At 50.4% G+C, this 26168-nt stretch overlaps 2 protein-coding genes across 2 annotated transcripts; both read right to left on the bottom strand.

Annotated features, from left to right (window-relative positions):
- PNLDC1 (PARN like ribonuclease domain containing exonuclease 1) lies at positions 1-20433 on the bottom strand. Its single transcript, XM_047732407.1, has 20 exons — positions 20157-20433; positions 18788-19110; positions 18297-18354; positions 17907-17980; positions 16608-16647; positions 15732-15855; positions 15483-15571; positions 13774-13874; positions 12031-12107; positions 11708-11851; positions 11151-11220; positions 9532-9617; positions 8364-8419; positions 5140-5204; positions 4696-4749; positions 4467-4509; positions 2669-2768; positions 1997-2172; positions 1770-1868; positions 1-469 (listed from the first exon to the last, which is right to left on the bottom strand). The coding sequence occupies exons 2-20, from the start codon at positions 18861-18863 to the stop codon at positions 406-408; spliced, it is 1596 nt and encodes a 531-aa protein (XP_047588363.1). The 5' UTR covers positions 18864-19110; positions 20157-20433; the 3' UTR covers positions 1-405.
- A 132-nt stretch (positions 20434-20565) lies between these two features.
- MRPL18 (mitochondrial ribosomal protein L18) lies at positions 20566-25833 on the bottom strand. Its single transcript, XM_047732409.1, has 4 exons — positions 25632-25833; positions 25163-25349; positions 21444-21675; positions 20566-20954 (listed from the first exon to the last, which is right to left on the bottom strand). The coding sequence occupies exons 1-4, from the start codon at positions 25681-25683 to the stop codon at positions 20883-20885; spliced, it is 543 nt and encodes a 180-aa protein (XP_047588365.1). The 5' UTR covers positions 25684-25833; the 3' UTR covers positions 20566-20882.
- Positions 25834-26168: the final 335 nt, after the last annotated feature.

Below are 26168 nucleotides of genomic sequence, written 5' to 3'. Positions count from 1 at the left end.
TCCTCTTTACTAAACTCAGGCTGGTAGGGGTTTAGGTCTGGAAAATGGCCTAATGGCCAAGAATTTCTCTCCCAGAAATAACAGAGCCTTTGGTTCACCTGTTGTCCAGCTCCCGTACTAGTCTGTCTGCACGTGAGACCCTCCGGGGGTCTAGAGAAATTCCCAGAGATGCGGACATCTCTCCATTTATAGAAAGAAAAGTTCTGGCCACAAAAGTACCACATCTAAGGATTTCTTTATCGTTGATAATCATTACAGAATTTCACCTTCAAAACAAAGTTCCTCATAAGGACCACAGATTGTGTAAATCCTATTTTACTTGCAAACCAAACAAAACCCGCAAAAAGCCCAAACGGAGGGCTGTCCCAGGGAGGTGCAGTGATGGGAAAGGGCTGCCGGCTGCCCTCAGTGGCCAGGTCTTCCGAGGAGAAGCGCCAGGAGGGCCCAGGTGGTGACCACGCCACAGACCCTGCAGGAGAGAGGTGTCACGGTCCTGGACGGCAGCGGGCTGCTGGGGAACGGGCAGGTCCGAAAGCACGGACACATGCACAGGCCCCCAAGCAGCTCACCCGAATGTTCCTGTCTTCCCTTCACTCTCCCAGCATGAACTTCTGCCTCGAGGGCAGAATGGCTCTCAGAAACACGCACACAAGTCATTTTCCTAGTGATTTACATCAGAGGTTGACAGACGGAGAAAAGACTGCCTAGGAGCCAAACATTTTTCTTCAAGCGTCCAGTTTTCTATAGATATGGCTCCTGACCAGGAGGCCAAAACCCTCAGAGCAATCCCATCTTTCAGTTATGTAGGCCAAAAACCCTGATTCAAACTCGACCCTGCTCCTGGTGGGCCGTGACCCCCTACGGCACCCGACTCTGACCACAGGGTCTCTCAGACCACACAGCCCAAGCCCCAACCGGACCGCCCACCCGCCTGCCTCCGTGGCCCTCTGCGTCCTGTGCAGTCTGCCTCACGCAGAGTCACCTCTGAGGAAAATCCCTGGCCACCTGCAGCTTCTCCCGCAGCCCTCGCCCACGGCCCTCCCCTCCCTCGGGCCCACGCTCCTCCCCAGCCTCTCCTCGTGGTCTTCTCACAGTCCCATGGCACCCGGACGCCTCCCCACAAGGGCCTCTGCCCCACTGCCTGGACAGGGCTCCCCAGTGCTCTCCCTGGCTCATTCCCTTACCTCCTTAGAGACTTAATGGGGTCCCCACTTCTCCCTTATCCTCCTTCTCCCCCCCACACCCACCCCCCACACCCACCTCCTGATCTGTTCTTGTTTTTAATAAACACTTGTCACCTGACCTATCCTGCAATTCACTTGTTCGCGGTTACCCCCCACTGGAGCGTGAGTTCTAGGAGAGCAGGGATTTTGCTTTACTCGCTGAAGCCTAGAACCTGCGATAGTACCCGACCCAGCAGACGTTCAGTCAATGCTCGTCTGGTGTTACTGAAGGACATTCAGGTCACCACGCTTGACGAGGACTCCGTTACAACACATGCTGGTGGGGCGCCCGGCTGGCTCAGCCAGAGAAACATCTGACTCTTGGTTTCAGCTCAGGCTGTGATCTCAGGTCGAGGTCGAGCCCTGCGGCACGTGTGCTCTGCGCTCAGCTGGGAGTCTGCTTCAGATTCTCTCCACCTCTGCCCCTCCCTCCACTCCTGTGCACTCTCAAGTAAACCCATCTTTAAACACACACAGGCCCCCAGCAAGTGACCTCCGCCCCTGCTCCGCCCCGGCAGGACCCGCACAGTGCTCCAGGTCACTCACTGCAACAGGCAACTGATGTTCGGGGAGTGCCTCCAGTACCGGTACAGGGACACCTGCAGGGTGGGGTGGCCCCGGTACTCCTTCAGGATGCTCCGAGCACTGCCGAGAGACGTTCTTAGGTGAGGCATGCGAGTGTCAGGCCTGCTGCTCCAAGCAGGCTCCAAGCGGCTGCAAAGGGCAGGGGCAGCCGCAGGGCGCGGGGACATGCGGAGAGCAGAGGCACCTACTCCTTAAACTTATTGGTCAAAAGCAGGAACTGGCTCCGCGAGAGTCGCCGCACATCGAACTTGCAGAGATTCTGAAACTCACGGTAGACCTGCTGCTCGCTGACCCCCGGCCACTTCCGGACATGGAGGAGGAGGATGGGAGGTCGGATACTGGGGCAATCTGGACCTGAGAAATTCTAGAAGGCGAGGAGAAGAGCAGAGAAGATTTTCTGCAATCCCTACGGGCAACCTTCCTGGTTTGAAAACCCTAAGAGGGGGTGCCTAGGTGGCTCAGTGGATGAAAGCCTCTGCCTTCGGCTCAGGTCATGATCTCAGGGTCCTGGGATCGAGCCCCACATGGGGCTTTCTGCTCAGCAGGGAGCCTGCTTCCCCCTCTCTCTCTGCCTCTCTACTTGTGATCTCTGTATGCCAAAATAAATAAATAAAATCTTAAAAAAAAAAAAGAAAGAAAACCCTAAGAGGCTAAGAGAGACGGTGTCTGGGCTGGGAAGGGACGGAAGGAAGGTGCGCAGCCACGGCGGTTGAGGCAGGAAACACACGGAAAGAGCCAGCCTAGCAGGACGGGAGCTCCTCTTGCTGTGGTTTTGGTTTCCAGTCCACCTTGGAAAGGCCCCCAAGGAAACCAGGCTGATTCCCTGAGTAGGGCAAAGGAGCAAAAGAAATGCTACTCACAATCTTAGGGACCCCGGCTCGGATCAGATTCACCTGGTTCACATAGGGAGCCAGCACGTTGAGGTACAGAGGGAAGGAGGGCTCTGGCATGGGGCTGGCACTACAGAGACAGAGAAAACCCCAAAGCATTCAGACACACCAGCGGTCAAGCACACGTCCTCAGCCACAGCAAAGGGTCTGGGGATGGAACAGGGGCGGGTGCCACCTCAGACCACTCTCCCCCTCCCTCCCTCAAATCTGCAGGCCTCCCCCAACCCACCGACCCCATAGAGCACTCTCCGGGGCCGCAGACACAGTAGAGCTTCAGGTGGTCACCACCCGTCGGGGACACTTGGGTAAAGACTCCTTGACCGGGGCGCCTGGGGGGCTCAGTGGGTTAAAGCCTCAGCCTTCGGCTCAGGTCATGGTCGCAGGGTCCTGGGATCGAGCCCCACATCAGGCTCTCTGCTCAGCAAGGAGCCTGCTTCCCTTCCTTTCTCTCTCTGCCTGCCTCTCGGTCTCTTGTAATCTCTGTTTGTCAAATAAATAAATAAAATCTTAAAAAAAAAAAAAAAAGACTCCTTGACCAACATCAGCAGTGGTTTAGACAGTTAGTGAGAGGACACGGTCCAAAGGCCCACGTGACAGGACATCGCCCTCCACCCCGAATGGCTGTCCCTCACCCTTCATCCTCGCGTGCCCTGCCTCAGTGCAGACACGACCACACACCAGAGCCCAGGTCTGGGCGGGGGGGGGGGGGGGGGGGAACCATAAGCCTCACAGCCAGGCAGGTCCGGGCTGCTACGGAACTTCACTACACCTAGGAGGGTTTTTAGGACAGGAGGATTAGAACGCAAGGATGGAAGGCGCCAGGTGCAGGGCATAGGGGCTCCCCTGCAGCTAGTGGCCCTCCCCGTCAGGCACACATGTGCCTCCCCAATAGCACTCGGATGCTGTCAAAGCACAGGAAAGAGTGAGGGGGCAGATTTCTTATTTAAGCTTGATTCCTTATGTAAGCTATAAGTCTCACATCAGTAGGTCATAGGCTATTTCTATGCATAATAGCCATCACTAGAATAAAAAACCTAAGCAATACCAAAGCTAATAAATAAGTCCACAATCATTACTAATTTTATTAGTCTGAAAAGGTTTCCAAATCAGCCTTGAAGACCCTGTTACAATTTTGATCTGCTCTTCCATCAGACCTAAATCCTATTTAACAAACACGTACACCAAGGATTATGCTCTAGAATTCATATTCCAAGTGTGGCCCTGGTGCCTCAGGGCCCGGTGCTGCGGGCATCAGGGGTGATGCTGCCATGAGGGAAGTGCATTTGCGATTTCAGTTTGGGATTTTAAGAATCTCTCCCTTATCCACCTTAGTCCGCCTCACTACCCCTCTCCCCAGCCCGACTCTGTGGACCCCAAGGAGGTGTCCTTCCACCTCACAGTGATTTCCGTGGTTATGATAAACAGGGGCGGCGGGGGGGGGGGGGACAGACAAAGCCAGCATACCACACTGGGAAGGCCCGAGGCAGGGGGAGGCCCTGCACCTGACCTTACTGCCTTGGCCTCCCGCCACACGACCCCTCCCGATGCAGAGACAAGGGCCCCGCGCCAGCACAGAGCAGGCCGGGACGGTAGGAAATGCCATCCCGAGGAGGAGGCCAGCTGCCCAGTCAGCGACGGTCTCTGCACCACAACATTCGGTGCCCTCCCATCTTTGGGAGCCACAGGAGCCCCGAGGGCTTAGCTGACAGCAAGGGCTCAGGGGTTCAGACCGCCGTTCCGTGAGCAGGATGGAAGGAAGAACACTCACCCGTGTACTCTCCATGCGAGCAAGTGGGCCACTTTCAGAAGAACTGGGGGGAAAAGCTAGAGATGTAATACACGTCCAGGCTCAACCAGATCACCTCATCACAAGATGCCAACTTCTGCTTTATTTCCGTGACGCACAACCCACCTGGAAGTAAATGGAGAGCCTCGGGCTGGTGGGGGAGTACCATGAATAAAGAGGGAGGCCCCTTTCAGAGGGCAGCAACTCTCACCTGATCCACAGAGGAAGGCATCGTACGCGGCCTCGTGGGGGTACTTGGTCTCCACTGCAGCGGCGCCCCAGAAGAGGAGAGCAGAGCAGCCATCAGAACACGGCCTGGACAAGGGGTCTCCTCCCCACCCAGCTGCACACCGACCACCCTCATTCCTCCAGAGATGCGGGTGGGGAGAAGGGCACACACACCCGTCTTCAGCCCGGCGCCCCCGCAGCAGCAGGAAGCCGAGGCAGAGAGCCTCCCGGCAGGCCAGCCACATGCCCAAGGGGATCAGAAGAGCCCAGGAGCTGCGATGCCTTCTGGGGTGGCTCCTTTGTGAGGAGGGGTACACGGAGCCCCCCCCATGACCCTCCCACACACCTGCCCACGGTGGGGCCAGGCCTCATTCTGCCACCTCAGTACTGGCTGACCGTGGCGTGGCTTATGCTCACAGGAACGTACCGTATTTTTCACACTTGCTCGCGTGAATGACCACTGGCCCGGAATTTCTGGTAGGATTCAAGTCACTGGTAGAGAAGAAAAACAGGATAAAGAAGACTCATTGCAAATAAGCCCTTCTTGGTCTCTCCTCACCGCGTTCATATAAGCAAAAAGGGTCCTCATATAAGCAAAAAGGACTGGGGTGCCTTTTAAACAAAAGACAAACGGGACCAGGCAGGTTGGGTCTTGGTAGGCGGGCACCAGGGCAGGTGGAGCAGCCCAGCAGGGCTAGAGGCTGCGGCCGGGTCGCTCGGGGCACCTGCCCCATGCCGAGCTGAGCCGAGGCACTGGGACATGCACGACACCAGCTGGGACCACAGAGCTACCCCACGGTCCAACGGGTTTCCGCAAGCCTCGGCCCGCTGCTGCAGTGCCCGAGGCCCACACGGAGCACTCAGGACACAGAGGTCATGGGCAGGAGGGCGGGAGGGCTTCCCGACGCAGGCGGTACCCCCGGAGTCCCAAACCAGAGGAACTCGGGCCACTGAAACCATGTGGAGGTGGCCGGCACTTCAAGCATGGGGAACACGCAAAGGCAGCGAGGGAAAGGGAGCAAGGCCCGGTGGCGAGGCTGAGGCACAAGGTGCGGTGAAGCCCCTACGGGCAGGGCAGGGCAGGGCCGGGCCGGGCGGGAAAAGAGGATCTTCAGGAACATCAGGAAAACAGAGCAGAAACCTGGCCTAATCGGGTTCACATTTTAAAACCTCACTACAGGGGCACCTGGGTGGCTCAGTGGGTTGAGCCGCTGCCTTCAGCTCAGGTCATGATCTCAGAGTCCTGGGATTGAGCCCCACATCTGGCTCTCTGCTCAGTGGGGAACCTGCTTCCTCCTCTCTCTGCCTGCCTCTCTGCCTGCTTGTGATCTCTCTGTCAAATAAATAAAATCTTTAAAAAATAATAATAAATAAAAAAATAAAAAATAAAACCTCACTCCAGCGGCAGGGGTGATGAGCCAGGACAGGCCACAGGATACCCATGGGGCCTCTACCATCCCTGGAATGAAAGAGGCTGGGCAGAGGCCAGGATGCTGGGCGCACAGGGGAAGGGCAGACCGGAGAGACGCCAGAGACGCTGAGAACGCCCAGACAGACAGGAGTCCGCTGACTACAAGGCGTGGCTGGCCTGCTCCCAGCTCTGGCATGGGTGGGGGCGCTCAGTGAGGAAAGCTTCCCTTCATTTCCTGACAAAACCTCTTAGAACCAGGGTGTGTGCAGCAGACACCGCATAGACACGGGCTGAGTGCAGGCCGTGGTCTGAGTCCGTTCCCGTGGCCGAGCACGCTCATCTCCACGGCACCTGCGAGTTCCCTGCAGCCACGTCCTCAGGTCACAGGTGGTAGAACGGAGGCTCAGAGAGATGCAGTCATTCTTTCAAGGGTGCTCATGAGCTGGCGGGGGGCGGGGCAAAGCCAGGCTTTCAACCCAGGACATCTGGATTCAGATCCTGTGGATTTCCAGCAAAACCTTCACATTTGCACACAGCCCTCAGCATGGCCATATACGGCCATATATGAGGCCTTTGTGTGAGTTGCTCCAGGCACAGAGGTGGGTTTGAGGGACCAGAACAATGCCAAGTTAAAGATGCGCATGGCCGTGTGGGCAGGAAGGGGGGGGGGTGTCCTGGAGATCTGAACGGTCACCGTCACGGGCAGTGGTAGCTGACACTAAGGGAGCACCTTAGGTCACCAAGGGACACAGTAATGAGCAAGAAGAGGGCCAAGGAGCAACCCTGAAGGGACTTAAGAAATGGCTAGAAGGACAAGCGCCCACAAGGAACAGGCTGAAAACTATAAAACCCACCAGAAGTCCAGGGAGGGGAACCACCAAAACACGGGTGGGGAGAGGCTAGGGTGCCAGGCACCAGAGAGCAGTCAGCAGGCCTGTTCCATGTGCCTCGTGCCTCATGCATCGGCCCTTGACTGAGACGACGGAGCAGCCTGCACCAGGTGAGATCAAGAGAGCGAGTTCCGTGAGGGAAGATAACCCGACCTCCGAGGGCCAAGGCCACATAGAGGCCCCTGAAGAAGCGTGTCACAAAGAGAAGAACGAAGACTGAGGAGGGAGGGAGGGAGCAGAGTCGGGAGGGAGGCTCTGCGGTTTCTGGGCCCAGAGAACGAGGATGATGGTGAGGGAGGGGAGAGGGCCAGCCTGGAGGCCCCGCCAGGGACACTGCCCAGCCAGGGGAGGGAGGACCACGGGGCAGGATGCTGGACAGGCAGGCGGAGGGCAGCCCTTTCCCTTGGGCCCCGCAGGAGGTGCTTGTGTGTGCTGGCTGCTGGGAGAGACCCGGACAGAGATAACACCGTGAATGTCTCCAGGGGGAGAGCAGGGAGTAGAGATCACCAGCACTTGGCCTTGTATTTGCTTCAGGAAATGGGGACTCGGGGGACCCTTGTAGGGAGGAGAACATGAAGCACGAGGCCCCAGAGGAGACGACTGCGGGGAGGGGAGCACCACGCGGGAGGTCAGAGGACCACCACCACCACCACCAGAGGATGAGATCTGTTCCTGCAGAGAGGTGCCCCCTTCAGCTGCCGCGATGTGGCGCCCGCTCTCTCTGCTGCTGGGTTTGCGGGTCCTCCCAGCCGGGGAGGAAGCTGCTGAGCTCCCCGACCCTGGTGCTTCCCAGGCACGGTGCCTCTCCCCGTCTCCCACCCCCACCATCAGACAACCCAGGCCTCAGTCAGTCAGGGCTGTGAGGACAGGTAGGAGCTGCTTCTCCTACAAAAAGGTCAGGGTCACCCCTAGTACTGGGGTCATTCAGTCACTCAAGTGTTCGGGGTGCACCGACCAGCCCGCCGGCAGGCCCATGACACACACCAGGGTGCGGAAGGAAACCGTCCAATCTGCAGGAGCCTACCCCGCCAGCAAGCAGACACAGATCCAAGAGAAATGAAGCCACCACCCAAGTCAACAGCTGTCGGTATCTCACGGGTTCCTGGCCCTCCAGACAGGGTTTACCCTCCCCAACACTGGCAACGCTGTGGCTGGGGGATTCTAGGCCGTGGGGGGCTGTTCTGTGCATCCTGACCTTTCCTCCAGATACCAGTACGGCCCCACTTGTCACAACCCAAAATGCCCCCACACTGGCAGGTGTGTCCTGGGGAATGAATCCTCCCCCAGCATGAGAACCCTGCTCTACAGGCAGCTCCAAAACAAAACAAAACAAAAACAATCCTTCCTTACCTGTTTAGGACCTCATAAACTTCTGAAAGATTTGAAACCCTTGGGAAATTCAGTTCCTAAAATTATGGAAAACAAATCAGGGAGAATAAAACTTGTGCTTTTCTTATGTGCTTTGGGTATCACCAAATGGTCCTTAAAAGAACCTGCAAGATAATTCCTACAAACCCCTTTCTAAGGGTCCTCGTTCCTTGATCAGGATGTCCAGGCACCTAGCAATCTTGGGTTTCCTAGAAGGTCCCCAAAAACCGAAGCTAGAAAAACTGCAACAACCCCTACCGCCTTCCTTCAAAAAGTGTTTAAGGGGTTCCACATACGTATGCCTCTGAGGTGCCAGGCCATGGCCAAGGACACACACGTAGGACACCAGGCGCCCCAAGAACCAGAGAGTCTTGGGCAATGCCAGGTCACCCTAGAGCTCATCTCTTGTGTGGCAAGGAGTCTACCTGGGTCCCCTCAGATCAGTCCATGTCCTTCCTGCCTCACGCTAGGACTCTGCTACCCGAGCAGCGTCACAGAAGCGTGCAAGAGCTAGACACCCGGGCAGTGCGGTAACGAACGTACTCTGGGCGAGGATGCTTTAAAATGCTGATCTGATTCCCCTTTCTCTGTTCCTCAGTTTAACTTCGAAGAAGCATTTAATCCAGTTGGGTGCCGCTCTTCTTCATGTGTGGTTCACTCCCTAACTGCACAACACAAGCCACCTGGGGGCTTTTGAAATACCACCCCTCCCCCATCCCTCTAAACCACAGGGAGCTGGTGGTGGGACCCCGGTGTCAGGATTGGCTTCCCTGGGGGACTGTAATGCGCTCAGGGTGGAAAACTCATGACCTTACGCCTCGGTCAAGATCTTTCGGGGCCTCCTCCAGCCTGATGCTCTTGGAGCGGGCTGCAAACAGTCCTCGCGCTTACATGGAGCTCCCGCACAAGGTGTCGTGCGGAGTGCTGATTTAGATCAGACACGCTCCATGTAACTCATTCAAAACATGGGAGCCTGAATGAGGGAAGGAAAACAGAAGCTAACAGGACGAGCCAATGCTAACACACAAAGGAAGCCAATACTGGCTGTAAAATAGGAGAGAAGGGTTCCAGGAACGATTTTTAAAAAGAGACAAAGTAAAGTGTGACTGGAACAGAGCACTCCTTCACCCAAAGCAGTCCCGTTCGTTACCTTCCAGATATCCTTGGTCACGTTCTTGGTGTCAATGAGAACAGGAAACAGGCTGTGGATGTTCAGCTTAAACTGATCATAGCTTTCTGATTGACAGACCAGAGAGAAAGGAGTTGGCTGGTAAACATGGGCAGGGAGAGTCTCCAACCTAGCTTGTCCCCAACACTAACAAATAAAGCAACAAATAGAACAAAACGGGAGTGAAAAACTTCCTTTCCCCTGATTATTGAGAACAGATAGATCAAGCCAAACTGCCATCGCCATTCAAGGTGGTCCAGGCCAACCAGCTTCCCATCCAATTCGGGATACTGTCTACGGTCAACGTTAACGTGGCTCGCAAGGTTCTAGCCAACAGAAAACGGGAGAAAGAAGTACTGTTGAAAAGGCAGGCATGAAATCGTCACTTGCAAGGGACTATTGAGAGAAGATCCAAGAAAATTCAGCTAGAAACGATGAGGGAAGTGACCCAATAAGGAATTAAGCTATCGATTGACTTATCAAGTCCTGCCTAGATAGAGTTTCAAGAAGTTTGTTGCGAAACCAACCAACACAAGTCTTGCTCTCCTCATTCCACTCACTAAACAAGCAACTTCCCAGTGCTTTTCTCTGGGTATGTGTTCCCAGACTGCTCAGCGGGCAGGGCTGTGCTGTGGACAACTTCCCCAGGTTTCGGCACCTCCGTGTGGCTTCCCACTGCATAAGGGGACAGCTTAACTCCTGACTCAGCCCCGGGCCCACACCTCCTCGCTCTCATGGACCAGGCCACATTCCCTACCTTCCCTTTCTTACCCAGCTCTTGTTCTCCCTGCAATTTTGTTTTGTCATCTTAGTTTTTCGGGTCACAGCTTACGAATTTTATTCCTACTTCTCGCCTGATTTTCTCAATGTGGTCCAACTAAGATGTTTTGTCAATTCATTTCTTGGGGAAATCTTAGAACCACCTCACCCTCTTCGTCTAGATAGTGTACGTTTCTTCCTTTAATCCCCTGATGCTAGGATGTTGGTACTGTTATGACCCATTTTATAGGCAAGGAAGCAGAGAAAGTGCCTTGCTGGAGCTCACAACGTAACCAGGGCTGGAACGAGGACCCAAGTATGGCTCCCAAGTCCATGTTTTTATGGCTACACGACCCTGTCGTGCATCCAGCCAGGGAACTATTGGTCATGGAAGAGTACGGCCCAGCCACGAGACAGCCCCTGACACGGCATTGATTAGGTCGATGACACAAATGCTTTGGGTACGTGGAAATATACCCAAACAAAATCGACTATATAGTGTGATCTAATCTGTGAGAACTCAGAGAAAAAAGCAAAGAGTTAGGATTATAGCAGAGACTGAAGGCAGCTTCTCTCCTGCTCACATTTCTGATTTTATAAGGTTTTAAAGAAGGATCTGGGACACCATCCATAACAGGGGTCAGAGTATCCATTCAAAAGTATATTTTTCTGCCAGAAAAGCACCTGACTTCCACTCCGGGAAGATGGGAACAGGCACAGAGGTGCTGGGACTCTGCAGAAGCCGACGGATCGTGGGGAGACAGCAGAGGACGACTCTGGCCCACACCCCCTCGCAAGGTGGCAAGTGAAGACAGAGAGGGGGATGGCAGGTGTGCCCATACCTGGGAGTGGCCTGAAGAACTTCTCGTGGAGATGCAGCAGGTCCATCATCATGTTGTGGCCCACTAAGGGCTACTTGGAGGAATCGACAGGTGCAGAGACGAGGTGTAAAAACAGACATCCAAGGTGAACACACTCCCGTGAAGGGGGTATCTTTAGAACCCACGGCGATCCGAGCACACGGCAGTCCACCCCTGCTTCACGCACCCTCATGAGAGGTGGCCCAGTGCCTCCAGTGCCAGGATGTCTAGTGGGGCGCAGGAGGGATGTGGGGCAGGGTGTCCCTGCCAAGGTTCTAAACTGAAGACCGTCCCCCAGTAGTCCGAGGTCGGCTAGTAGTGCAGTGGCCGTGTGCCTAACGGGGGAAGGAATGCAGCGTTCCTGTCCCAGGAACTTTCCCCGTCACTGTTTGGGGAAAGCAAGGCTAGATCTAGGAAGCCAGTTGCTGACAGGAAAGAACTACTTATCTCAAGGAATCTTATTTTTGTTGGAGGACCCAGCCTATTTTTATGGTCAAAAATACTTGCTAGAGAGCAAGAAAAAGATTTTTTTTCCCTACCTTTTGGGCTTTCACCAGCATCTGGAAAAACACTGAAAAACCCCTGGCAGAGAGAAGAATCTTCTCCTTCCAACAGCTCGCTCGATCACAGGAGGTGTTCTCAAGATACCACCGATGCTGTTTGCTCACTTTTTTCACTATTATCTGAGACAAGAGTAGAGACAAGTTCTCTGAATCCTGGGTTCTTGGGAAAGAAGCCAAAGAAGAGGTTCACCTCGAAAGGAGAGGGGAGAAGACGGGAGAAAACCTTTCACAGAAGCCAGATTTGGTGGAATGAGTGAGAAAGGAGCCATTGGACCACCCGCTCACAGGTGGGAACTCACCCCCTGGTCTCTTGGGACCGTCCAGATGTCGGGGAGGGCCTGCCTCAGCACCAGCTGGACCTCAAAAGCCTGGAAGCCTGTGGCAAGGAAACACAAGGCTGGCACAGAACCACCTAGATGGTGGTTCACCTTCCTCTCAGGAAGCAGAAGTTGAGAGATGCATGGAGATAAAGGAGAGACAGATCTTAGGTGTACCCAAGCCCAGGAGCCCCCACGAGAGAGACAGCACAGGATTCATGTCCATTCTGGAAGTCTATCCCAGAGCCACTCAGAGATGGATGATCCTGGTGACCCTTTGTGTGGGGGTTAGAGCTTTTGACATTCATTGCCTTAGAACAATTACATTGAACAGTGTAAAGTTCTCTTTTAAAATAATAAACCCATTATGCTGCTGCCCATGATTTTGTAACGCTGTGCATTGGTTACATGAAAAATATTGATTTGCGGAGTTACTGGAATCTTCTGATGTTCACACGTTATACACGATCAACCAAAGACACTTGTACCTACAGCCACGGACCATCAGAACGGTCTCAGTATTGGGAAGCTTGTCAAGCTCATGGTGGCAGACCGGAGTTTTCCAAAATTTGGGGGTTTGATGGAAAGCTCAAATTTTATCACTAGCAAATTCTGTGAGTTATTTTCCTGCAAGTGACAGGCTTACTCTTCTCACTTGAGAAAAGGACTGAAATACCCAAATCAGAATAACCACAGTCCCTTCTTTCCTATAAAAAAAGACGTTCCATTCAAAGAAAAGGCGCAGACTGAGCTCCCAGCTCAGACGTGCATGAGCGCTTTCCTCCAGAGCAGCGCTGCCTTGCGGTTACAACAGCAAGGTTTTACGCACATGTATTTGGACCCAGTGAAATCAAATGATGAGCAAAGGCTGAGATGTAATAAAATAAAGACTTCTTCTTTATAATAAAGGTGACTACTGCACCACAAAAGTAGTTCATAAAAACTAAATTTCACGTTTCTAAACCGGAAGTGGTGATGAAGAAAAGGACCGCTGGGAAGACCTGCTCCAACGTGCACTTTTACCCACCGCCACCCCCCCCAACAGCACTATCCGTGCAAATGCCTGGTAACAATGGCAAGGGACCACAGAGTGAGATTCTGATAATACTTTTGAGCTGGTGGACCCCTCAGAAAGGGTCTGAGACCCCAGGGGTCCAGAGACCAGGCCCAAGAACCACTAACTGAGGGCAGGTTCATTGTGATTCTACACTGTGCCAGGAGGGTAAAAAAGTCCAGAGATGAACACAAGTAAAGAAGAGTAACTCGGGCTCTCAGGATTGGGATAAAAGGAGGACATTGAATAGGACTGGACGTCTTCAACCTTAAAAGTCAAAATAGGTTGGGGCGCCTGGGTGGCTCAGTGGGTTGAGCCGCTGCCTTCGGCTCAGGTCATGATCTCAGAGTCCTGGGATCGAGCCCCGCGTCGGGCTCTCTGCTCGGCAGGGAGCCTGCTTCCTCCTCTCTCTCTGCCTGCCTCTCTGCCTACTTGTGATCTCTCTGTCAAATAAATAAATAAAATCTTAAAAAAAAAAAAAAAGTCAAAATAGGTCAAAAGCCTCCCGCTTTTGAGTTGGGGTCAGGGCTTTATCTAACCCCAGGGACAACACGTGTGCTGAGCCAATGCCCAGGATCCCCAGGAAGGAGAGCGTACACATCCAACAACACCTGCATGTGCCAGTGACCAGCCCCAACACCCCCAGGCTGGGCGAGCAGCCTCCTCCGTACCAGTTATACCAGGGAGAGTCATCCAGTCGCCCTCCTCTGCCAAGTCCAGCCACCGCGTCACCTCATCGATCACCACCTTGATCTGGTCTTTATCCAGAGAACTGGAAACAGGCACATGAAAGTGGGATGCTAGAGAAAACCACCAGAACCTTCAAGCGATGTTAACACGACAAGAGTTTTGGAGGACTCTAGGTTTAACGCTGGGATCTCAGCAACAAAACAGACCCAGAAAAGACTATTTTCCGAGTCTTGTCTGCAAGAGTGAACCAAACACTCGGCCGATTCTCTCCTATCCAAACGCGGGAGGAAGTTTCACCCCTTTCTGCTTCACTGGGTTGCATGGGAGCTAGCCAACACTAAACACTACTGTCAGGCCTGTGCTTAATTCAGCTTTGGGGGTGAAAAAGCACCGTCTGGTGGAATAAGGAAAAGACAGAACTCTGGTAAGCACGTCTTCTACATTGGAAATAGAAGAAAACGGTGTTATTTTGAGATGAGGAAAGACTTTTCTCCAACATTTGAAAATAACAGAAGATGAAAAATTCAAATAGATCTTCTCTTACAAAAAGCTATATTTTTATGTGAAAACCCAAGAATAAGGATTTCAGGGGAGGAAAAAATTTTAAAAGTCACCTCTAGGAGCACCTAACTGGCTCAGTCAGTGGGACACATGACTCTTGATCTTGGGATTGAGTTCAAGCCCTACATTGGTCGTACAGCCTATTTAAAAAAAGAAACCATCCAATACTACATAGCTATCTGGACCCAATATTCGATCATAACATTCCAGAGTTTAAAATTGGTCTAACTTAACCTCTCCTCCTGATAAAGGCAAAAAATCTAAAGTGCAAAGAGCTGAAATGACTGGTTCAGCTCCAGACTCTGTGAGCACGACCTGCCTGGGGCCCAGGGGACCACAATGCTGTCACTCCATCACCTGGTCCTAGCTCTGTAGTAGTAGTGGTTTTAAGTAGGATAACTGGCACTGGGAGCTCAAGAAAAAAGGCAGAGGGGTGCCTGGGTGGCTCAATTGGTTAAGCATCTGCTTTTGGCTTGGATCATGGTCCCAGAATCCTGGGATCGAGCTCTGCATCAGGCTCCCTGCTCAAGAAGGAGTCTACTTCTCCCTCTCGCTCTGCTGCTCCCCCTGCTTGTGGTCTCTCACTGTCAAACAAATAAAAATCCTTAAAAATAAATAAAGGATTTTTTTTTAAAGGCAGAGACCTACCCTCAGGAGCATACAGATTCAAGAACACAGGGCAATACGTCCGGGCCAAGGCACATGACCGGGGTCATCAAGGTTACCTCTAATTTACCCCCAAGACATCCCTGAGATGGCACTGAAGGCCAGACCAACCTCTCATAGGGAGTCCACCAGAGCCTGCTTTTTCCCCTGCAGCACTGGAATGAAGCTCCTGCTTTTTCATCTGAGTACGGAGTGAAAAGCCGGTGCCTTTCCTTATCTCCCCTTCACTTTTCAACATGAAAGTCACACTCAGTGCAGAAGGACGGCTCTCATCTCAGGTGAGGAACAGAACCATCAGCACTTTGAGCTGCCGTGTTGGGCGGATCGCACGCTGCCAAAGCCACAGCTAAGGAGGATGGACTGAAGCCACCGTACCCGTACCCTGGCCAGCACACCAACCCACAGAAAGCTCAGAACAACAGCGGCCCAGAGACTATCGAAGCCCCAGAGAAACAAGCTTTACCTGCGAACTTTCCAGTTTCCAGTCAGAATGTTGTGTTTAATTTTCTTCTCCTGCTCTTCATTCATATACGGGATCCCGTTTTTGAGAAACTAGACAAGGAACAAGGAGACTAGTAGAGGCATCCTCTGGGCAGGGGAGCAGAGGGAAAAGCCGCCTTCCTTGTACAGTTCATGTGGACAGGAAATGGACTCAGCCCAGCTGGACCAGAGAACCTTTAAAACCTTCCCACTTCCCTCCTCTGTGTCATACCTTGTTGTAGTCGAAGCCATATTGATTCAAAAACTGAACACTAGAAGCCTGGAAAGAGAATTCTGAATCCAATATCCCAAATGTCGTCGGGAAGAGAAAGAAGTTACACGAATGGGCTACATACCTATAAAAAAATAAAATAAATAAATAAGTAAATAAATGTAAGAGGGGCACCTGGGTGGCTCAGTCATTAAACAACTGCCTTCGGTTCAGGTCATGATCCCAGGGTCCTGGGATTGAGCCCCGCGTCCGGCTCCCTGCTCAGTGGGAAGCCAGCTTCTCCCTCTCCCACTCCCCCGGCTTCTGTTCCCTCTCTCACTGTGTCTCTCTCTGTCATATAATTAAAATCTTTAAAAAAAAATTTAAATGTTAAGAATGAAAAGCTGAAACAATTTTTAAAATTCTAGCTCACAGAGCTGACTTTGGAGCAGGCTGCTCCTTTCATTCTAAGAGTATTTGAATGTTGGCTGTTTCTAGCACTAACTAGCCCTGGGGCCAAAGGAAAAAGGCAGAGGTCCTGCCAACAGGGAAGAGTCTAGCCCCCATCCTGATGCCACCGTTCAGCACGCTTTCTGACTGCTGATGCCTGGAGCCACAACGCCCTCATTCTGACACCATGTTAACTGCTACTCTGAGGGCACGGACACAGAAATGGGGAGAGGAGCACTTAAGTGCTGGGAAAGGCCCCCAGGAAAGATGTTGTGCAGGGAGAGACTCGGATGAGCCAGAAGCTGCAGCAGACAGCGGTGTGGAAGGGCACAGAAACAGAGGAGACTATGGAGTGTCCAGGGCCAGCTGGTTCAGACCCTGAGGCAGAAGTTGCAGGGGAGCAGGTGGAGAAGATCAGTGGGCAAGAGCCAGGTGTTTTGCACGTACTTGTTTGACTCTCCTTCAATACTGGAAAACACAGACAATCCTAGAAGAAAGAGGAGGAAATGAATACCAAAGAAAACGTCCCAGAAGTGAGCTTCAGAAAGGAAACACTTTGAGCAATACTTTGCACTTAAAGATACTGTGTACCCTTTAGAATAAGATTATCTCCTAAAGAAAAAAAACATAGAGCCTGAGTGGCTCAGTTGCTTAGGCAACTGCCTTCCACTCAGGTCATGATCCCAGGGTCCAGGGAGTGAGCCCTTCATGGGGCTCCCTGCTCATGGGGCGTCTACGTCTCCTTTGCCCTCTGCCCTTCCCCTGACTCATGCTCTAATACAATTTAAAAAAAAGAAAACAGAGACTTGGAACAGGAGAACTGTCAAATTATAATTCACACTGAAATTATTAAAAGAGAATGGTGAATGGTTCTTCAAACACAGAATACTGACCTTTTTTCTAGTTTTAAAACTAACCAGAGTAAAAAAATAAATAAATAAAAATTAAAAAAACTAACCAGAGTAAATGCTAAAAAACCATGAAAATCTATACAATTAGTGGCTTCAAAATGTCCATATTGCTAAAGAGACCCTACACAAAGTGAAGAAGGCTTCAAAGTAGGGGAGGACAACAGAAACATATCCACATGCTGTTTCATATACTTTCCATAGAGATTTTACTATTAAGTAAAAAACCACAACAGAATAGCAAAGGACAAGGAGAGAGAGCAACACACACACACAGATGTTCACCATTCATAGAAAAAGCAAGAGTCGGTAAAATCTGCTGGAAGTATACCAAATACATACGTACACAGCAGGACAATCAATACAACTTGTTTTATTACACACAAAAGGTCACCCAAATGTGCATCATCAGGAAACGGAGTCAATCAATACATTCAGTTTGGAATAGTAAGTGACTGTTAAAAATGGAGAGCGGTCTATGCCCATAGAGAAAGATCTCTAAGCCCCATTAACAAAAAAGGCTGCAGGGCAAAATACTTATAACATTATCTTGTTTAAGTTTTCTGTAAACAAAAATCATACACAGTTTTTCTTGAAAGATGGTACAGACTCCTTCATGTTGACAAACTGAGGCAGGAGAATGGAGCTGCTACACTAGGTTTCTGCATTGCACAGTGGGAGGCCCAGCGGCAAAACACAGGCAAAAACCAAACAAGCATCCTAAACCACAGCCAGTCGCTCCAAAAGGGGTCAAGGCTGTTTTACCAGCAGGAAACACAAAGACAACACAGGTACCTCCTGCAGGGACTCCTAGCAAACGGCTGAAAAGGACACTCACCAATCTGACAGATTGTGAACTGCTGGACACTGTGGCGGGTTTTTAGATACCACTCCGAGGGCAAGTCAAAGAGACTGTGGGAAAAATAACAGGCATTTCACTCCACACGCAAGGAGAGGGCATGAAGGTGCCACAGCCTCACCGTTGGATGGGCACCTCTCAGCCCGAGGGAGCATTTTACCTTGTGACCACTAGGGAAGACTAACCGGCATTTTGAGGACAAAGGTCAGGTCCCCAGACACCCCTCCCTGCCCCAAAGTGCCATCCTGCCCCCTCAAAGCCAATAAGGGGCCTGCTGAGAAAGAAGTGGACATGGCTGGAATGCTAGTCTCAAGGGCACAGGTGAGCGCACCCCCCCGCAGCCCAGCTGTAAGGCAGCTTTGGCTTTACCTGATCTGCTGGGGACGCGACAGGTTAGAGCGAAGGCCCGTGAACTCTATGTCCAGACCTGAGAGCCAAAAAAAAAAAAAAAAAAAAGAGTCCCAGACACTGACCAGTGCCCCACTATTCTTGCTGTCAATGCTGCAGGTGGCAAACGTGCTGGGCTCACCGTCGGTGCTCAAGAGGCCAGGCGGGGTCAAGGGGACGAAAAGGAGAAAGCCAAAGCAAGGACACGCCAGGCCGGTCATCCCATGGGCTGGGCTCCACTGGGGCCAGAGCAAGGCCAAGGCCGTAGGTGCTGCTTAACGTCCCACCGCCCAGCCGGGAGGAGGACTCTCCCGCCCTTCGGAGGGGCCCTCTTGGAGCCTCCCGAGGCCTGGCGCCCGTCCCTACTGGGCCTCACACCTCTCTGCCCTGTCCTGCCCCGCCCCTGCCCTTCCCCGCAGGCTCACAGCCCCCAGAGCTGAGCGGCGACACTGCCGGGACTCCCCGCGCCTTACCCACGAAGTCAGCGCCCAAGACGAGCTCCTGCAGCAGAGGGAGACTCTGCTCGAACTCGTCGGCGCCCACATCCATGGCCACGCAGCTCCGCCCTGGGCGCCGGGTGCGTGCGGCCACGCGCTGCCACGCGCTTCCGCCGCTGCCGGCCTTAAGGAGCTCGCGCGGCGATTGGCTGCGCGCCGCCACCTGCCCGCCCACAGGTGTCTGCTTGCACACCTCCGCCCCCTGGGGCTGCCGGAGATCCCGCCTTCACGGCCAGAGCCCAGTTACCGTGGCCGCAGCGATTTCTCTGCAGTTGCTGGAAGGGGCCACTTACGTAGACCTAAGGTATCAAGAGGGGTGGTAGAAAACAGTGCAGGAGAAGGGTGCGCGAGACCGGCCAGCAGCACCCGAACAGCAGTAGGGAGGTAATCACAGCAGCTGTGGCGAGGGGAGGGGCCGCATCTCATCCACATTGAAATCAGCGCAGCTTGGCACTTCGCCCCTAGTGAGCTGGCCCGGTCCCCTCCCCCACACCCCACCTATTTCTTCACTTTGGTCTGCAACATCGTCTGTAATACCCTCTCTCAAACTTGCCCCAAAGACCCTCAGGAACTGCCTATCAAACTGAGGGAATCTGGTGAAGAGATGATCTAGGGCCATCCTATTCCTTGCAGAGAAAACCCCTATGTCCAGGTGAATCCTATTTTTGTCATTGCCAATTTCCAAAATCACTAGTTCAGTCTTTGGTCTTTACATCTTCCCTTGGACACCAGACTTGTTTGAAAAGCCTTCTACAATTACAGTCTTCAAAGTGAGATGCTCCAATCTTTAAGATGAGGCAAGGATATATCAGGCCTTTAAGAAACACTTTTAAATGTCTCCACTGGGGTATTTATTGGTCACAAGGGGACCACTAAGTCACTGCATTCTGAAGGCCTCTCAGAACCAATCATACTTTTTAAAAAAATGTTGGTGCATACCCATCTTTTTAAAATATCAAACACTTGTAAATCTTTAAAAAAATAAAATACCAAACACTCAGATTAGAAATAAAAATGTTATTTGATTTCTGGATAAATATGATCTGAAGGCCTCTCAGAACCAATCATACTTTTTAAAAAAATGTTGGTGCATACCCATCTTTTTAAAATATCAAACACTTGTAAATCTTTAAAAAAATAAAATACCAAACACTCAGATTAGAAATAAAAATGTTATTTGATTTCTGGATAAATATGAGATTAGGCCACCCATTTAAAAATTCGGAAAGCTCTAGAAGCCATCTTAACTGCTTACAGGTTCTTTCTCATCGCACCGGGCTTAAATAGCCAGAAACAGTTCTTTTGATTTAATTGAATCCTATCAAAGAGCTGCAGTGATGCCCACCTAGCCCAGCTTCATTTTAGATTCCGGTGAATGCACTTCAAGCTTCTTCTCCTACCCAGCAAATTCTCACTTCAAGCCGAACTGAGCATAAGCCAACCCTGCTCTCGTCCACCTCCACTTTCGGTTCCTCACCGCATTCCTTCTTCTTTCGCATCTGGTCCTGCATGTCAGGGATCAAGAGCCCAAATAAGGTCATGATTTGTCCCTTTTATCTTCACAGCACTGTTTATAATAATTAACTGAAAAGGACATTTCCTATTTTAAAAAAAGGTCCACACTCTGCAGCAATAGCTCTCATTTATTCAGATCAACCACTATCAGCTGGACATGGTAACAAGCAGTCTGTACAAACCTCGTATGTGTACTCGCGCCACAGAGGGCTCAAAGGCAAAGATTTCACGTAACCAAAAACAGCTCATAATCTGTGTTTATTCTTTAACTTATAAACAACATTTAATTTGTCCTTGCAAAGTTAATCATAACTGCCAACAGCTTTTTCTCAGATACTTCTGTCCAAGAGAGGGGAAGAATTTAGCCCTTGATTAAACCACCGCCCCCTCAATACACACACAAGGGGAGGAGGGGAGGACCTTAACTAGTGACAACACTTCACAGTAACATGATTAGACAAAACTTCCAAACTGGATGCTCTTCCAAATGCTCTCTTCTGGAGGACAGGACAGCTCACAGCTTTTGTATTCATAGGTTCGGAACAATGCTCCTCTCTCATCCATAGATTCTCCGAGGCTCCCGCAGCACCACACCACCTTCTGTCATGGCACTCTGCAGTCGTTTCATCTGGTTTTGAAGATCCGAAAAGAGGAAAAAGTTAGTCAGCACAACAAGGAGGCTGACAATAAGCAGTTCACTTCCCAAGAGAACTAGAAGAGCTGATTTGCTCCTTGCTAACTCTCAGCCTGCACGGATTCTTCCAGAAAGTGGTAACAATGACACAGATAAGAGACTCTAGAGATGTCAAAGATTAGCAGCGTTTCATCATACAGACAAGATGTTAACACGTGGACAGGGAAACACAGTGGGGGACGTCACAGTTATAGAGTCAGTCACCCCGGACTCACTCTGGACAACCCAGCCTCAAGTGACCTGGGCATACGACTCCTGACCTCTGGGCTACAATGAATGGAATGAGGTCACGCATGTCAGGATACCCACCTCAGCATCTGCCACATGGAAAGAACTTAATAAATGCGACTATTGTTACTGTGTAAGGACCTGCTGTCGGGAATTCCTACTTTTTTAAAAATAAGTACATGAAAACCAAAATACCGAGTCTGAGGCTGCCTCCCAAGGAGTGGGCTGGTAGACCATGAAGTTGATTCCTGCCTCTAAGCATCGCTCTGCCAGCACTCGTCCTACACTCTCACAGGCCACCACATTTCTGGTGCTGTAAAGGTGCTTTTTAATAGCCCATTCCCGAGTGGATGCTGAAACCACAACCCGGCCGCTGCAATGCTCAACCCATGCTTCTACGTGATGCTGAGTCCTGATAACTCGCAACCTAAGTGAGATGAGAAGAGAAGAAAATCACAAAAGGGTCCTAAAGGTAAAAGGCCTCAGGTGAATAAATGCCTACATATTTCTCAAGAATACAATGTCTGTTTCACTTACTTCAACATAGTTAACCTGGATTTGACTTGAAAAAGCTGTTTTTCCTCTGTCTTTATGAGCATATCCTCAATAACAATAAACCAAACATTTCCACTTAACCTCAAATATCCAGGAGAACTCTGGTATTTGAGATGTGAGAATTACACAGCATCACTTCAAAAAAGGATTTCAGGAGGCAGAGCTAAGCTCTGTGACCCTCCAGTGAGTAAGGATATTTACTTACGTTATGTTTCTACTTTCCAGCTAACACTAAAATAAATGTAAGATCGATCAAAGATTTAAATTAAAAACTGAAACTGTAATACTAGCAAGCAGATTTTTTTACAACGTCAAGCTAAGTCTTATTTATTTATTTAGTTTAAACTCAATTAACATGTAACATTAGTTTCAAAGTGATTCATCAGTCTTATATAACATCCAGTGCTTATTACATCATGTGCCCACCTTAATGTCCACTACCCAGTTATCCCATCCCCCGACCTCTTTCCCCTCCAGCAATGCTCAGTTTGTTTCCTGTGATTAAGTCTAAAGTAAGCCTATTTAAATAGGACATCAAACCATGTCATCCAACCTTTATAAAGAAAAAATCGACCAAGTTTTCTACAGTTAAAAAAACAGTAAACTAAAGTCAAAAGGCAGCAAGAAACAAAAAATACTTTAAACACATATTATTCATGGGGCTAATTTCCATATGTATGAGAGCCTCCTAGAATTAGTTTAAAAAAAAAAAATACCTTAACAGGCAAAAGGTTTGAACAGACCGTTCACAGCAACAAAATATTAAAGACTCTTGGGCCCATGAAAATACGCCCATCTCACTGATGAGATGCATGGACTAGGCAATTCATTGCTACCCTGTTTAGGATCATTAAGGTAACCATCAGTAAGAAGCTAGCTCCCTAAGACAGCCATACGGTGGTATTCTATACAGCCACCAGAAAGAATGACGTAGCAGTGCTTCTGCTGCCGTTCGTTGAGCACCTACTGTGCCAGGCACTGTCCTCCTGCTTACAGGCAGAGCTCCTGTTTCAAAATGATCTCACGGTTTTCCTTTCTTTTCTTTTTCTTTCTCTTTTTTTTAAGGTCAAAGAAACTGACACAGAAAGGTTTAGGAACTTCAGCAAGATTACAACTAATGGTAAGTGAAAGAACTAGTACTTCAATCAAGGGGTCTGGCTCCAGAGCCACTGTTCCTCAACAACACAAAGATGTATTCTGAAGGGGGCAGAGAGGATTCAGATGAAAAAGATCAGATGAAAAAGAGTGTACGTGGTATGCTAATATTTGTTAATTTTTAAAAAAAGATTTTATTTATTTATTTGACAGAGAGAAAGAGAGAGACACAGAGAGAGAAAGCACAAGCAGGGGAAGCGGTTGGCAGAGGGAGAAGCAGGCTCCCAGCCGAACAGGGAGCCGATGTGGGGCTTGATCCCAGGACCCTGGGATCATGACCTGGGCCGAAGGCAGACGTTTAAGGACTGAGCCACTCAGGCGCCCCCAAAATCACAGTTTCTTAATCAAAGGTCAACAATCCTTTTCCATTAGGACTCAGATAGTAAATGTTTTAGGTATGTAAGCCCTAGAGTCTCCTGCAACTGCTCAACCCAGCCATAATAATACTAGAACAGCCAGGTGAAAATGAGTGGTGGTATATTACAATAAAACATTCTTTGTGGATAATAAAATTTGAATTTTATATCATTCTCACATCGCAAAATATTATTCTTTGGGATTCTTTTTCACATTTTAAAGGAAGGAAATTTCTAGCTTGCAAGCCAACTTTGGCCCATGGGCCATAGTTTGCTAATCCTTGTCTTAAACCATTTGTTCAACAAAGGCATAGGACTCATCCTCTCTAAGGTCACTTTCTATTATGCCAAAATTCTATACTGATAATACTGTGAATATACTAGATAGGAAAAAAGAAGTGGGAAAATAGATCTCTAATTACTTAAATGATCCAATATTAAGTAAATAGGTTGAATGTGTCAAAAGAATTTTAGATTAATTCAAGTGATCTGCCTACTACTCCCTTTGACTCCTTTCTATGTACACTAAGTAAAAATGCATCATAGCAACTGTAAAATTTTATTAACCTAATTCCATCTTCTACAACAAAACATAAAATTTTTGCTAACAAGGATGACATGCAATGCCTTTGAAGTGCCACAGGCCTAAGGTTTGTTGAATGAATGTGTCACACAGTTATGACTTCTATGTAACTTCCAATTACAATTTTATATAGTCTGTAAGAAATACTCCATTCTTAACAAATGCTTACTAAGTAAATAACCAAGTAAATAACATAAAGCAGCACATTAGTAACAATTTATAGTGTCTTGGCTCTCAGGCAGGTCAGACAAAAACATGCTTATAACTTAGCTCTAGAGCTTATTAACCTTGTCTCCCCTAAGCCTCGATTCTCTTGCTCCCACAAAATGGAGGAAATTACTGTACCTGCTTCATAAGGTAATTTTAAGGGTTAAATGAGGAAGTGCACAAAAAGCAACTAAGGGTTCCTGGTAAATACAAAGTGTTCAATAAATAACCATTTTTAGGGCGCCTGGGTGGCTCACTGGGTTAAGCCTCGGCCTTCAGCTCAGGTCATGATCTCAGGGTCCTGGGATCGAGTCCCACATCGGACTCTCTGCTCTGCAGGGAGCCTGCTTCCTCCTCTCTCTCTCTCTGCCTGCCTCTCTGCCCACTTGTGATCTCTCTGTCAAATAAATAAAATCTTAAAAAATAAATAAATAACCATTTTTATAACAAAGAACAGACTCCTCACTTGTCTCCCTGCTTCTATTCTTCCCCCCCTTACAAACTTCTCCCCAGAGCAACGAGAATGGTCTTCAAGTTCAAAATTTATTAAATTCTCTCAGCTTCCCACTATTGTGAAAAACTGTGAAGTGCTTACTTCAATTTACAAAGTTTATGATGTCTCCCACCTACCTCACCATTTCCATCTTACACTGTTCACTCCCGTGCACACTGAGCTCCAGGTACACTGGCCTTGTGGTTCACACACACGAGCCATTCCCACCCTAGCCATCTCCTCTGCCGGGAATGCTCTTCTTGGCAAACTGTCTTTCAGAAGGGACCTTAGCAGGCGCCCAGTCTCCCCCTCCGAACATCACCCTCTTTAAATTTTCTCCCTGACCCTGACACCTATTTATTGTCTGTCTCTCCGGGCCCATCCCCGCCTCCCCGCAATGTCCCCCGACCCCCATCCCCGCCCACTAACCCCTCCGCCACCAAATGGCTGCTTCCTGAGAAGACAATCTCCAGAAATACCTGGCCGGTTGACTGAACTGATGAAAACAATTTGTAGGGTACCGTGCACTGCTCTGTAGGATCGATTAAACAGCCGCCTTAATTACCTGTGCCAGAACTCACGGGAGGGCCACGCGGTCCCCCAACCCCGCTCTTTCCTGGCCACTCCTAAGAGTTCCAGATTGCGGGGGTTCCGATTGGTGAACTCTGGGGCAACAGCTGCATTTTCCAGAGGGTCCACGTCAGGCTTCGGCGCTGGCTTGGAACTGGTTGAGAACGCTGCGACCCCACACCCTAAGAATGGGAACCACCACACGTATCTTGAGAAACGACAAACACGGACAAAACAGGACTATGACCCCACCTCTGTCCCCATCCACGCCCCGGAAGGGAGAGAAGAGATAAGTCTGGTCACAAAGTACAGTCATCACAGACCCTGGTTCTTAATTTCCTATTGTCTCTGCAATGCTGTTAGCCAGTTCCCTGCTCGGGGGGTTAACAGAAAACACGGCTTGCAAACGCACACTTCATGTGCAGGCCCTGGGGGGGGTGTCATCTGGGAGAAGCGAGAATTACCAGGGTTCCTGCAAACCGACAGCCACTCCCAGAGCCGCGACCGGAGCGCCATCGCTGAGGGATCGCTGGCGAAGCCTCAGAAAAGCCTCGCGCCCTTCCCTCATCGGCGTCCCAGCCGCTCGCCGGCAGCAGCCATATTAACTCCGGGAAAAGCTTTTGGAATCCGGAGGTCACCTGCACCTCGACCCGGAACTAACAAGTCCCGCCGCCCAGCGGCTGACCTGCCGATCTGTTACCTAGGCTCCTCCAATCACTGCCTGCGCTGGCGTCCACGTGATGCTGCAGCCCGCCAACCACGTCTCAGCGACGCGCTTGCGGGCGGGGCGCAACCCGCTAGTTCGGGCTCCGTGTTCCGCCAGGGTCGAGTTGCTTTGTCTGGTCGCAAAGCGACCGCCGGTCGCTGTGGGATCCACATGCAGCCCCGCTGGACAATGGGGGACAATGGGAGTTTCTTTTCAGAAACCGTAATTGCCATTTTTCCCATATGGCCCATATAAAGCTCTTCCCGTCCAACCCAGGTTCCGGGCCACAAGCCGA

This window comes from Lutra lutra, chromosome 6, assembly GCF_902655055.1.
Source record: "Lutra lutra chromosome 6, mLutLut1.2, whole genome shotgun sequence".
NCBI classification, from domain to species: domain Eukaryota; kingdom Metazoa; phylum Chordata; class Mammalia; order Carnivora; family Mustelidae; genus Lutra; species Lutra lutra.
The sequence above is the reverse complement of the archived record's forward strand: the minus strand, read 5'-3'. Positions and strand labels throughout refer to the sequence as shown.

Bases quoted from the DNA above. Each gene is read 5' to 3' on its own strand.
- MRPL18 (XM_047732409.1), bottom strand. From the start codon at position 25,683: ATGGCGCTCCGGTCGCGGCTCTGGGAGTGGCTGTCGGTTTGCAGGAAC. The intron at 21,676-25,162 runs GTAATTAAGGCG...CATCTCACTTAG, and splicing joins TCCCGTGAGTTCTGGCACAG to GTTGCGAGTTATCAGGACTC. The intron at 20,955-21,443 runs GTATTTTGGTTT...CTTCAAAACCAG, and splicing joins GGGAGGCAGCCTCAGACTCG to ATGAAACGACTGCAGAGTGC.
- PNLDC1 (XM_047732407.1), bottom strand. From the start codon at position 18,863: ATGGATGTGGGCGCCGACGAGTTCGAGCAGAGTCTCCCTCTGCTGCAG. The intron at 17,981-18,296 runs GTAAAGCCAAAG...TTTTTCCCACAG, and splicing joins TCGCGTCCCCAGCAGATCAG to TCTCTTTGACTTGCCCTCGG. The intron at 5,205-8,363 runs GTAAGGAAGGAT...CTTCTCTACCAG, and splicing joins GTTTATGAGGTCCTAAACAG to TGACTTGAATCCTACCAGAA.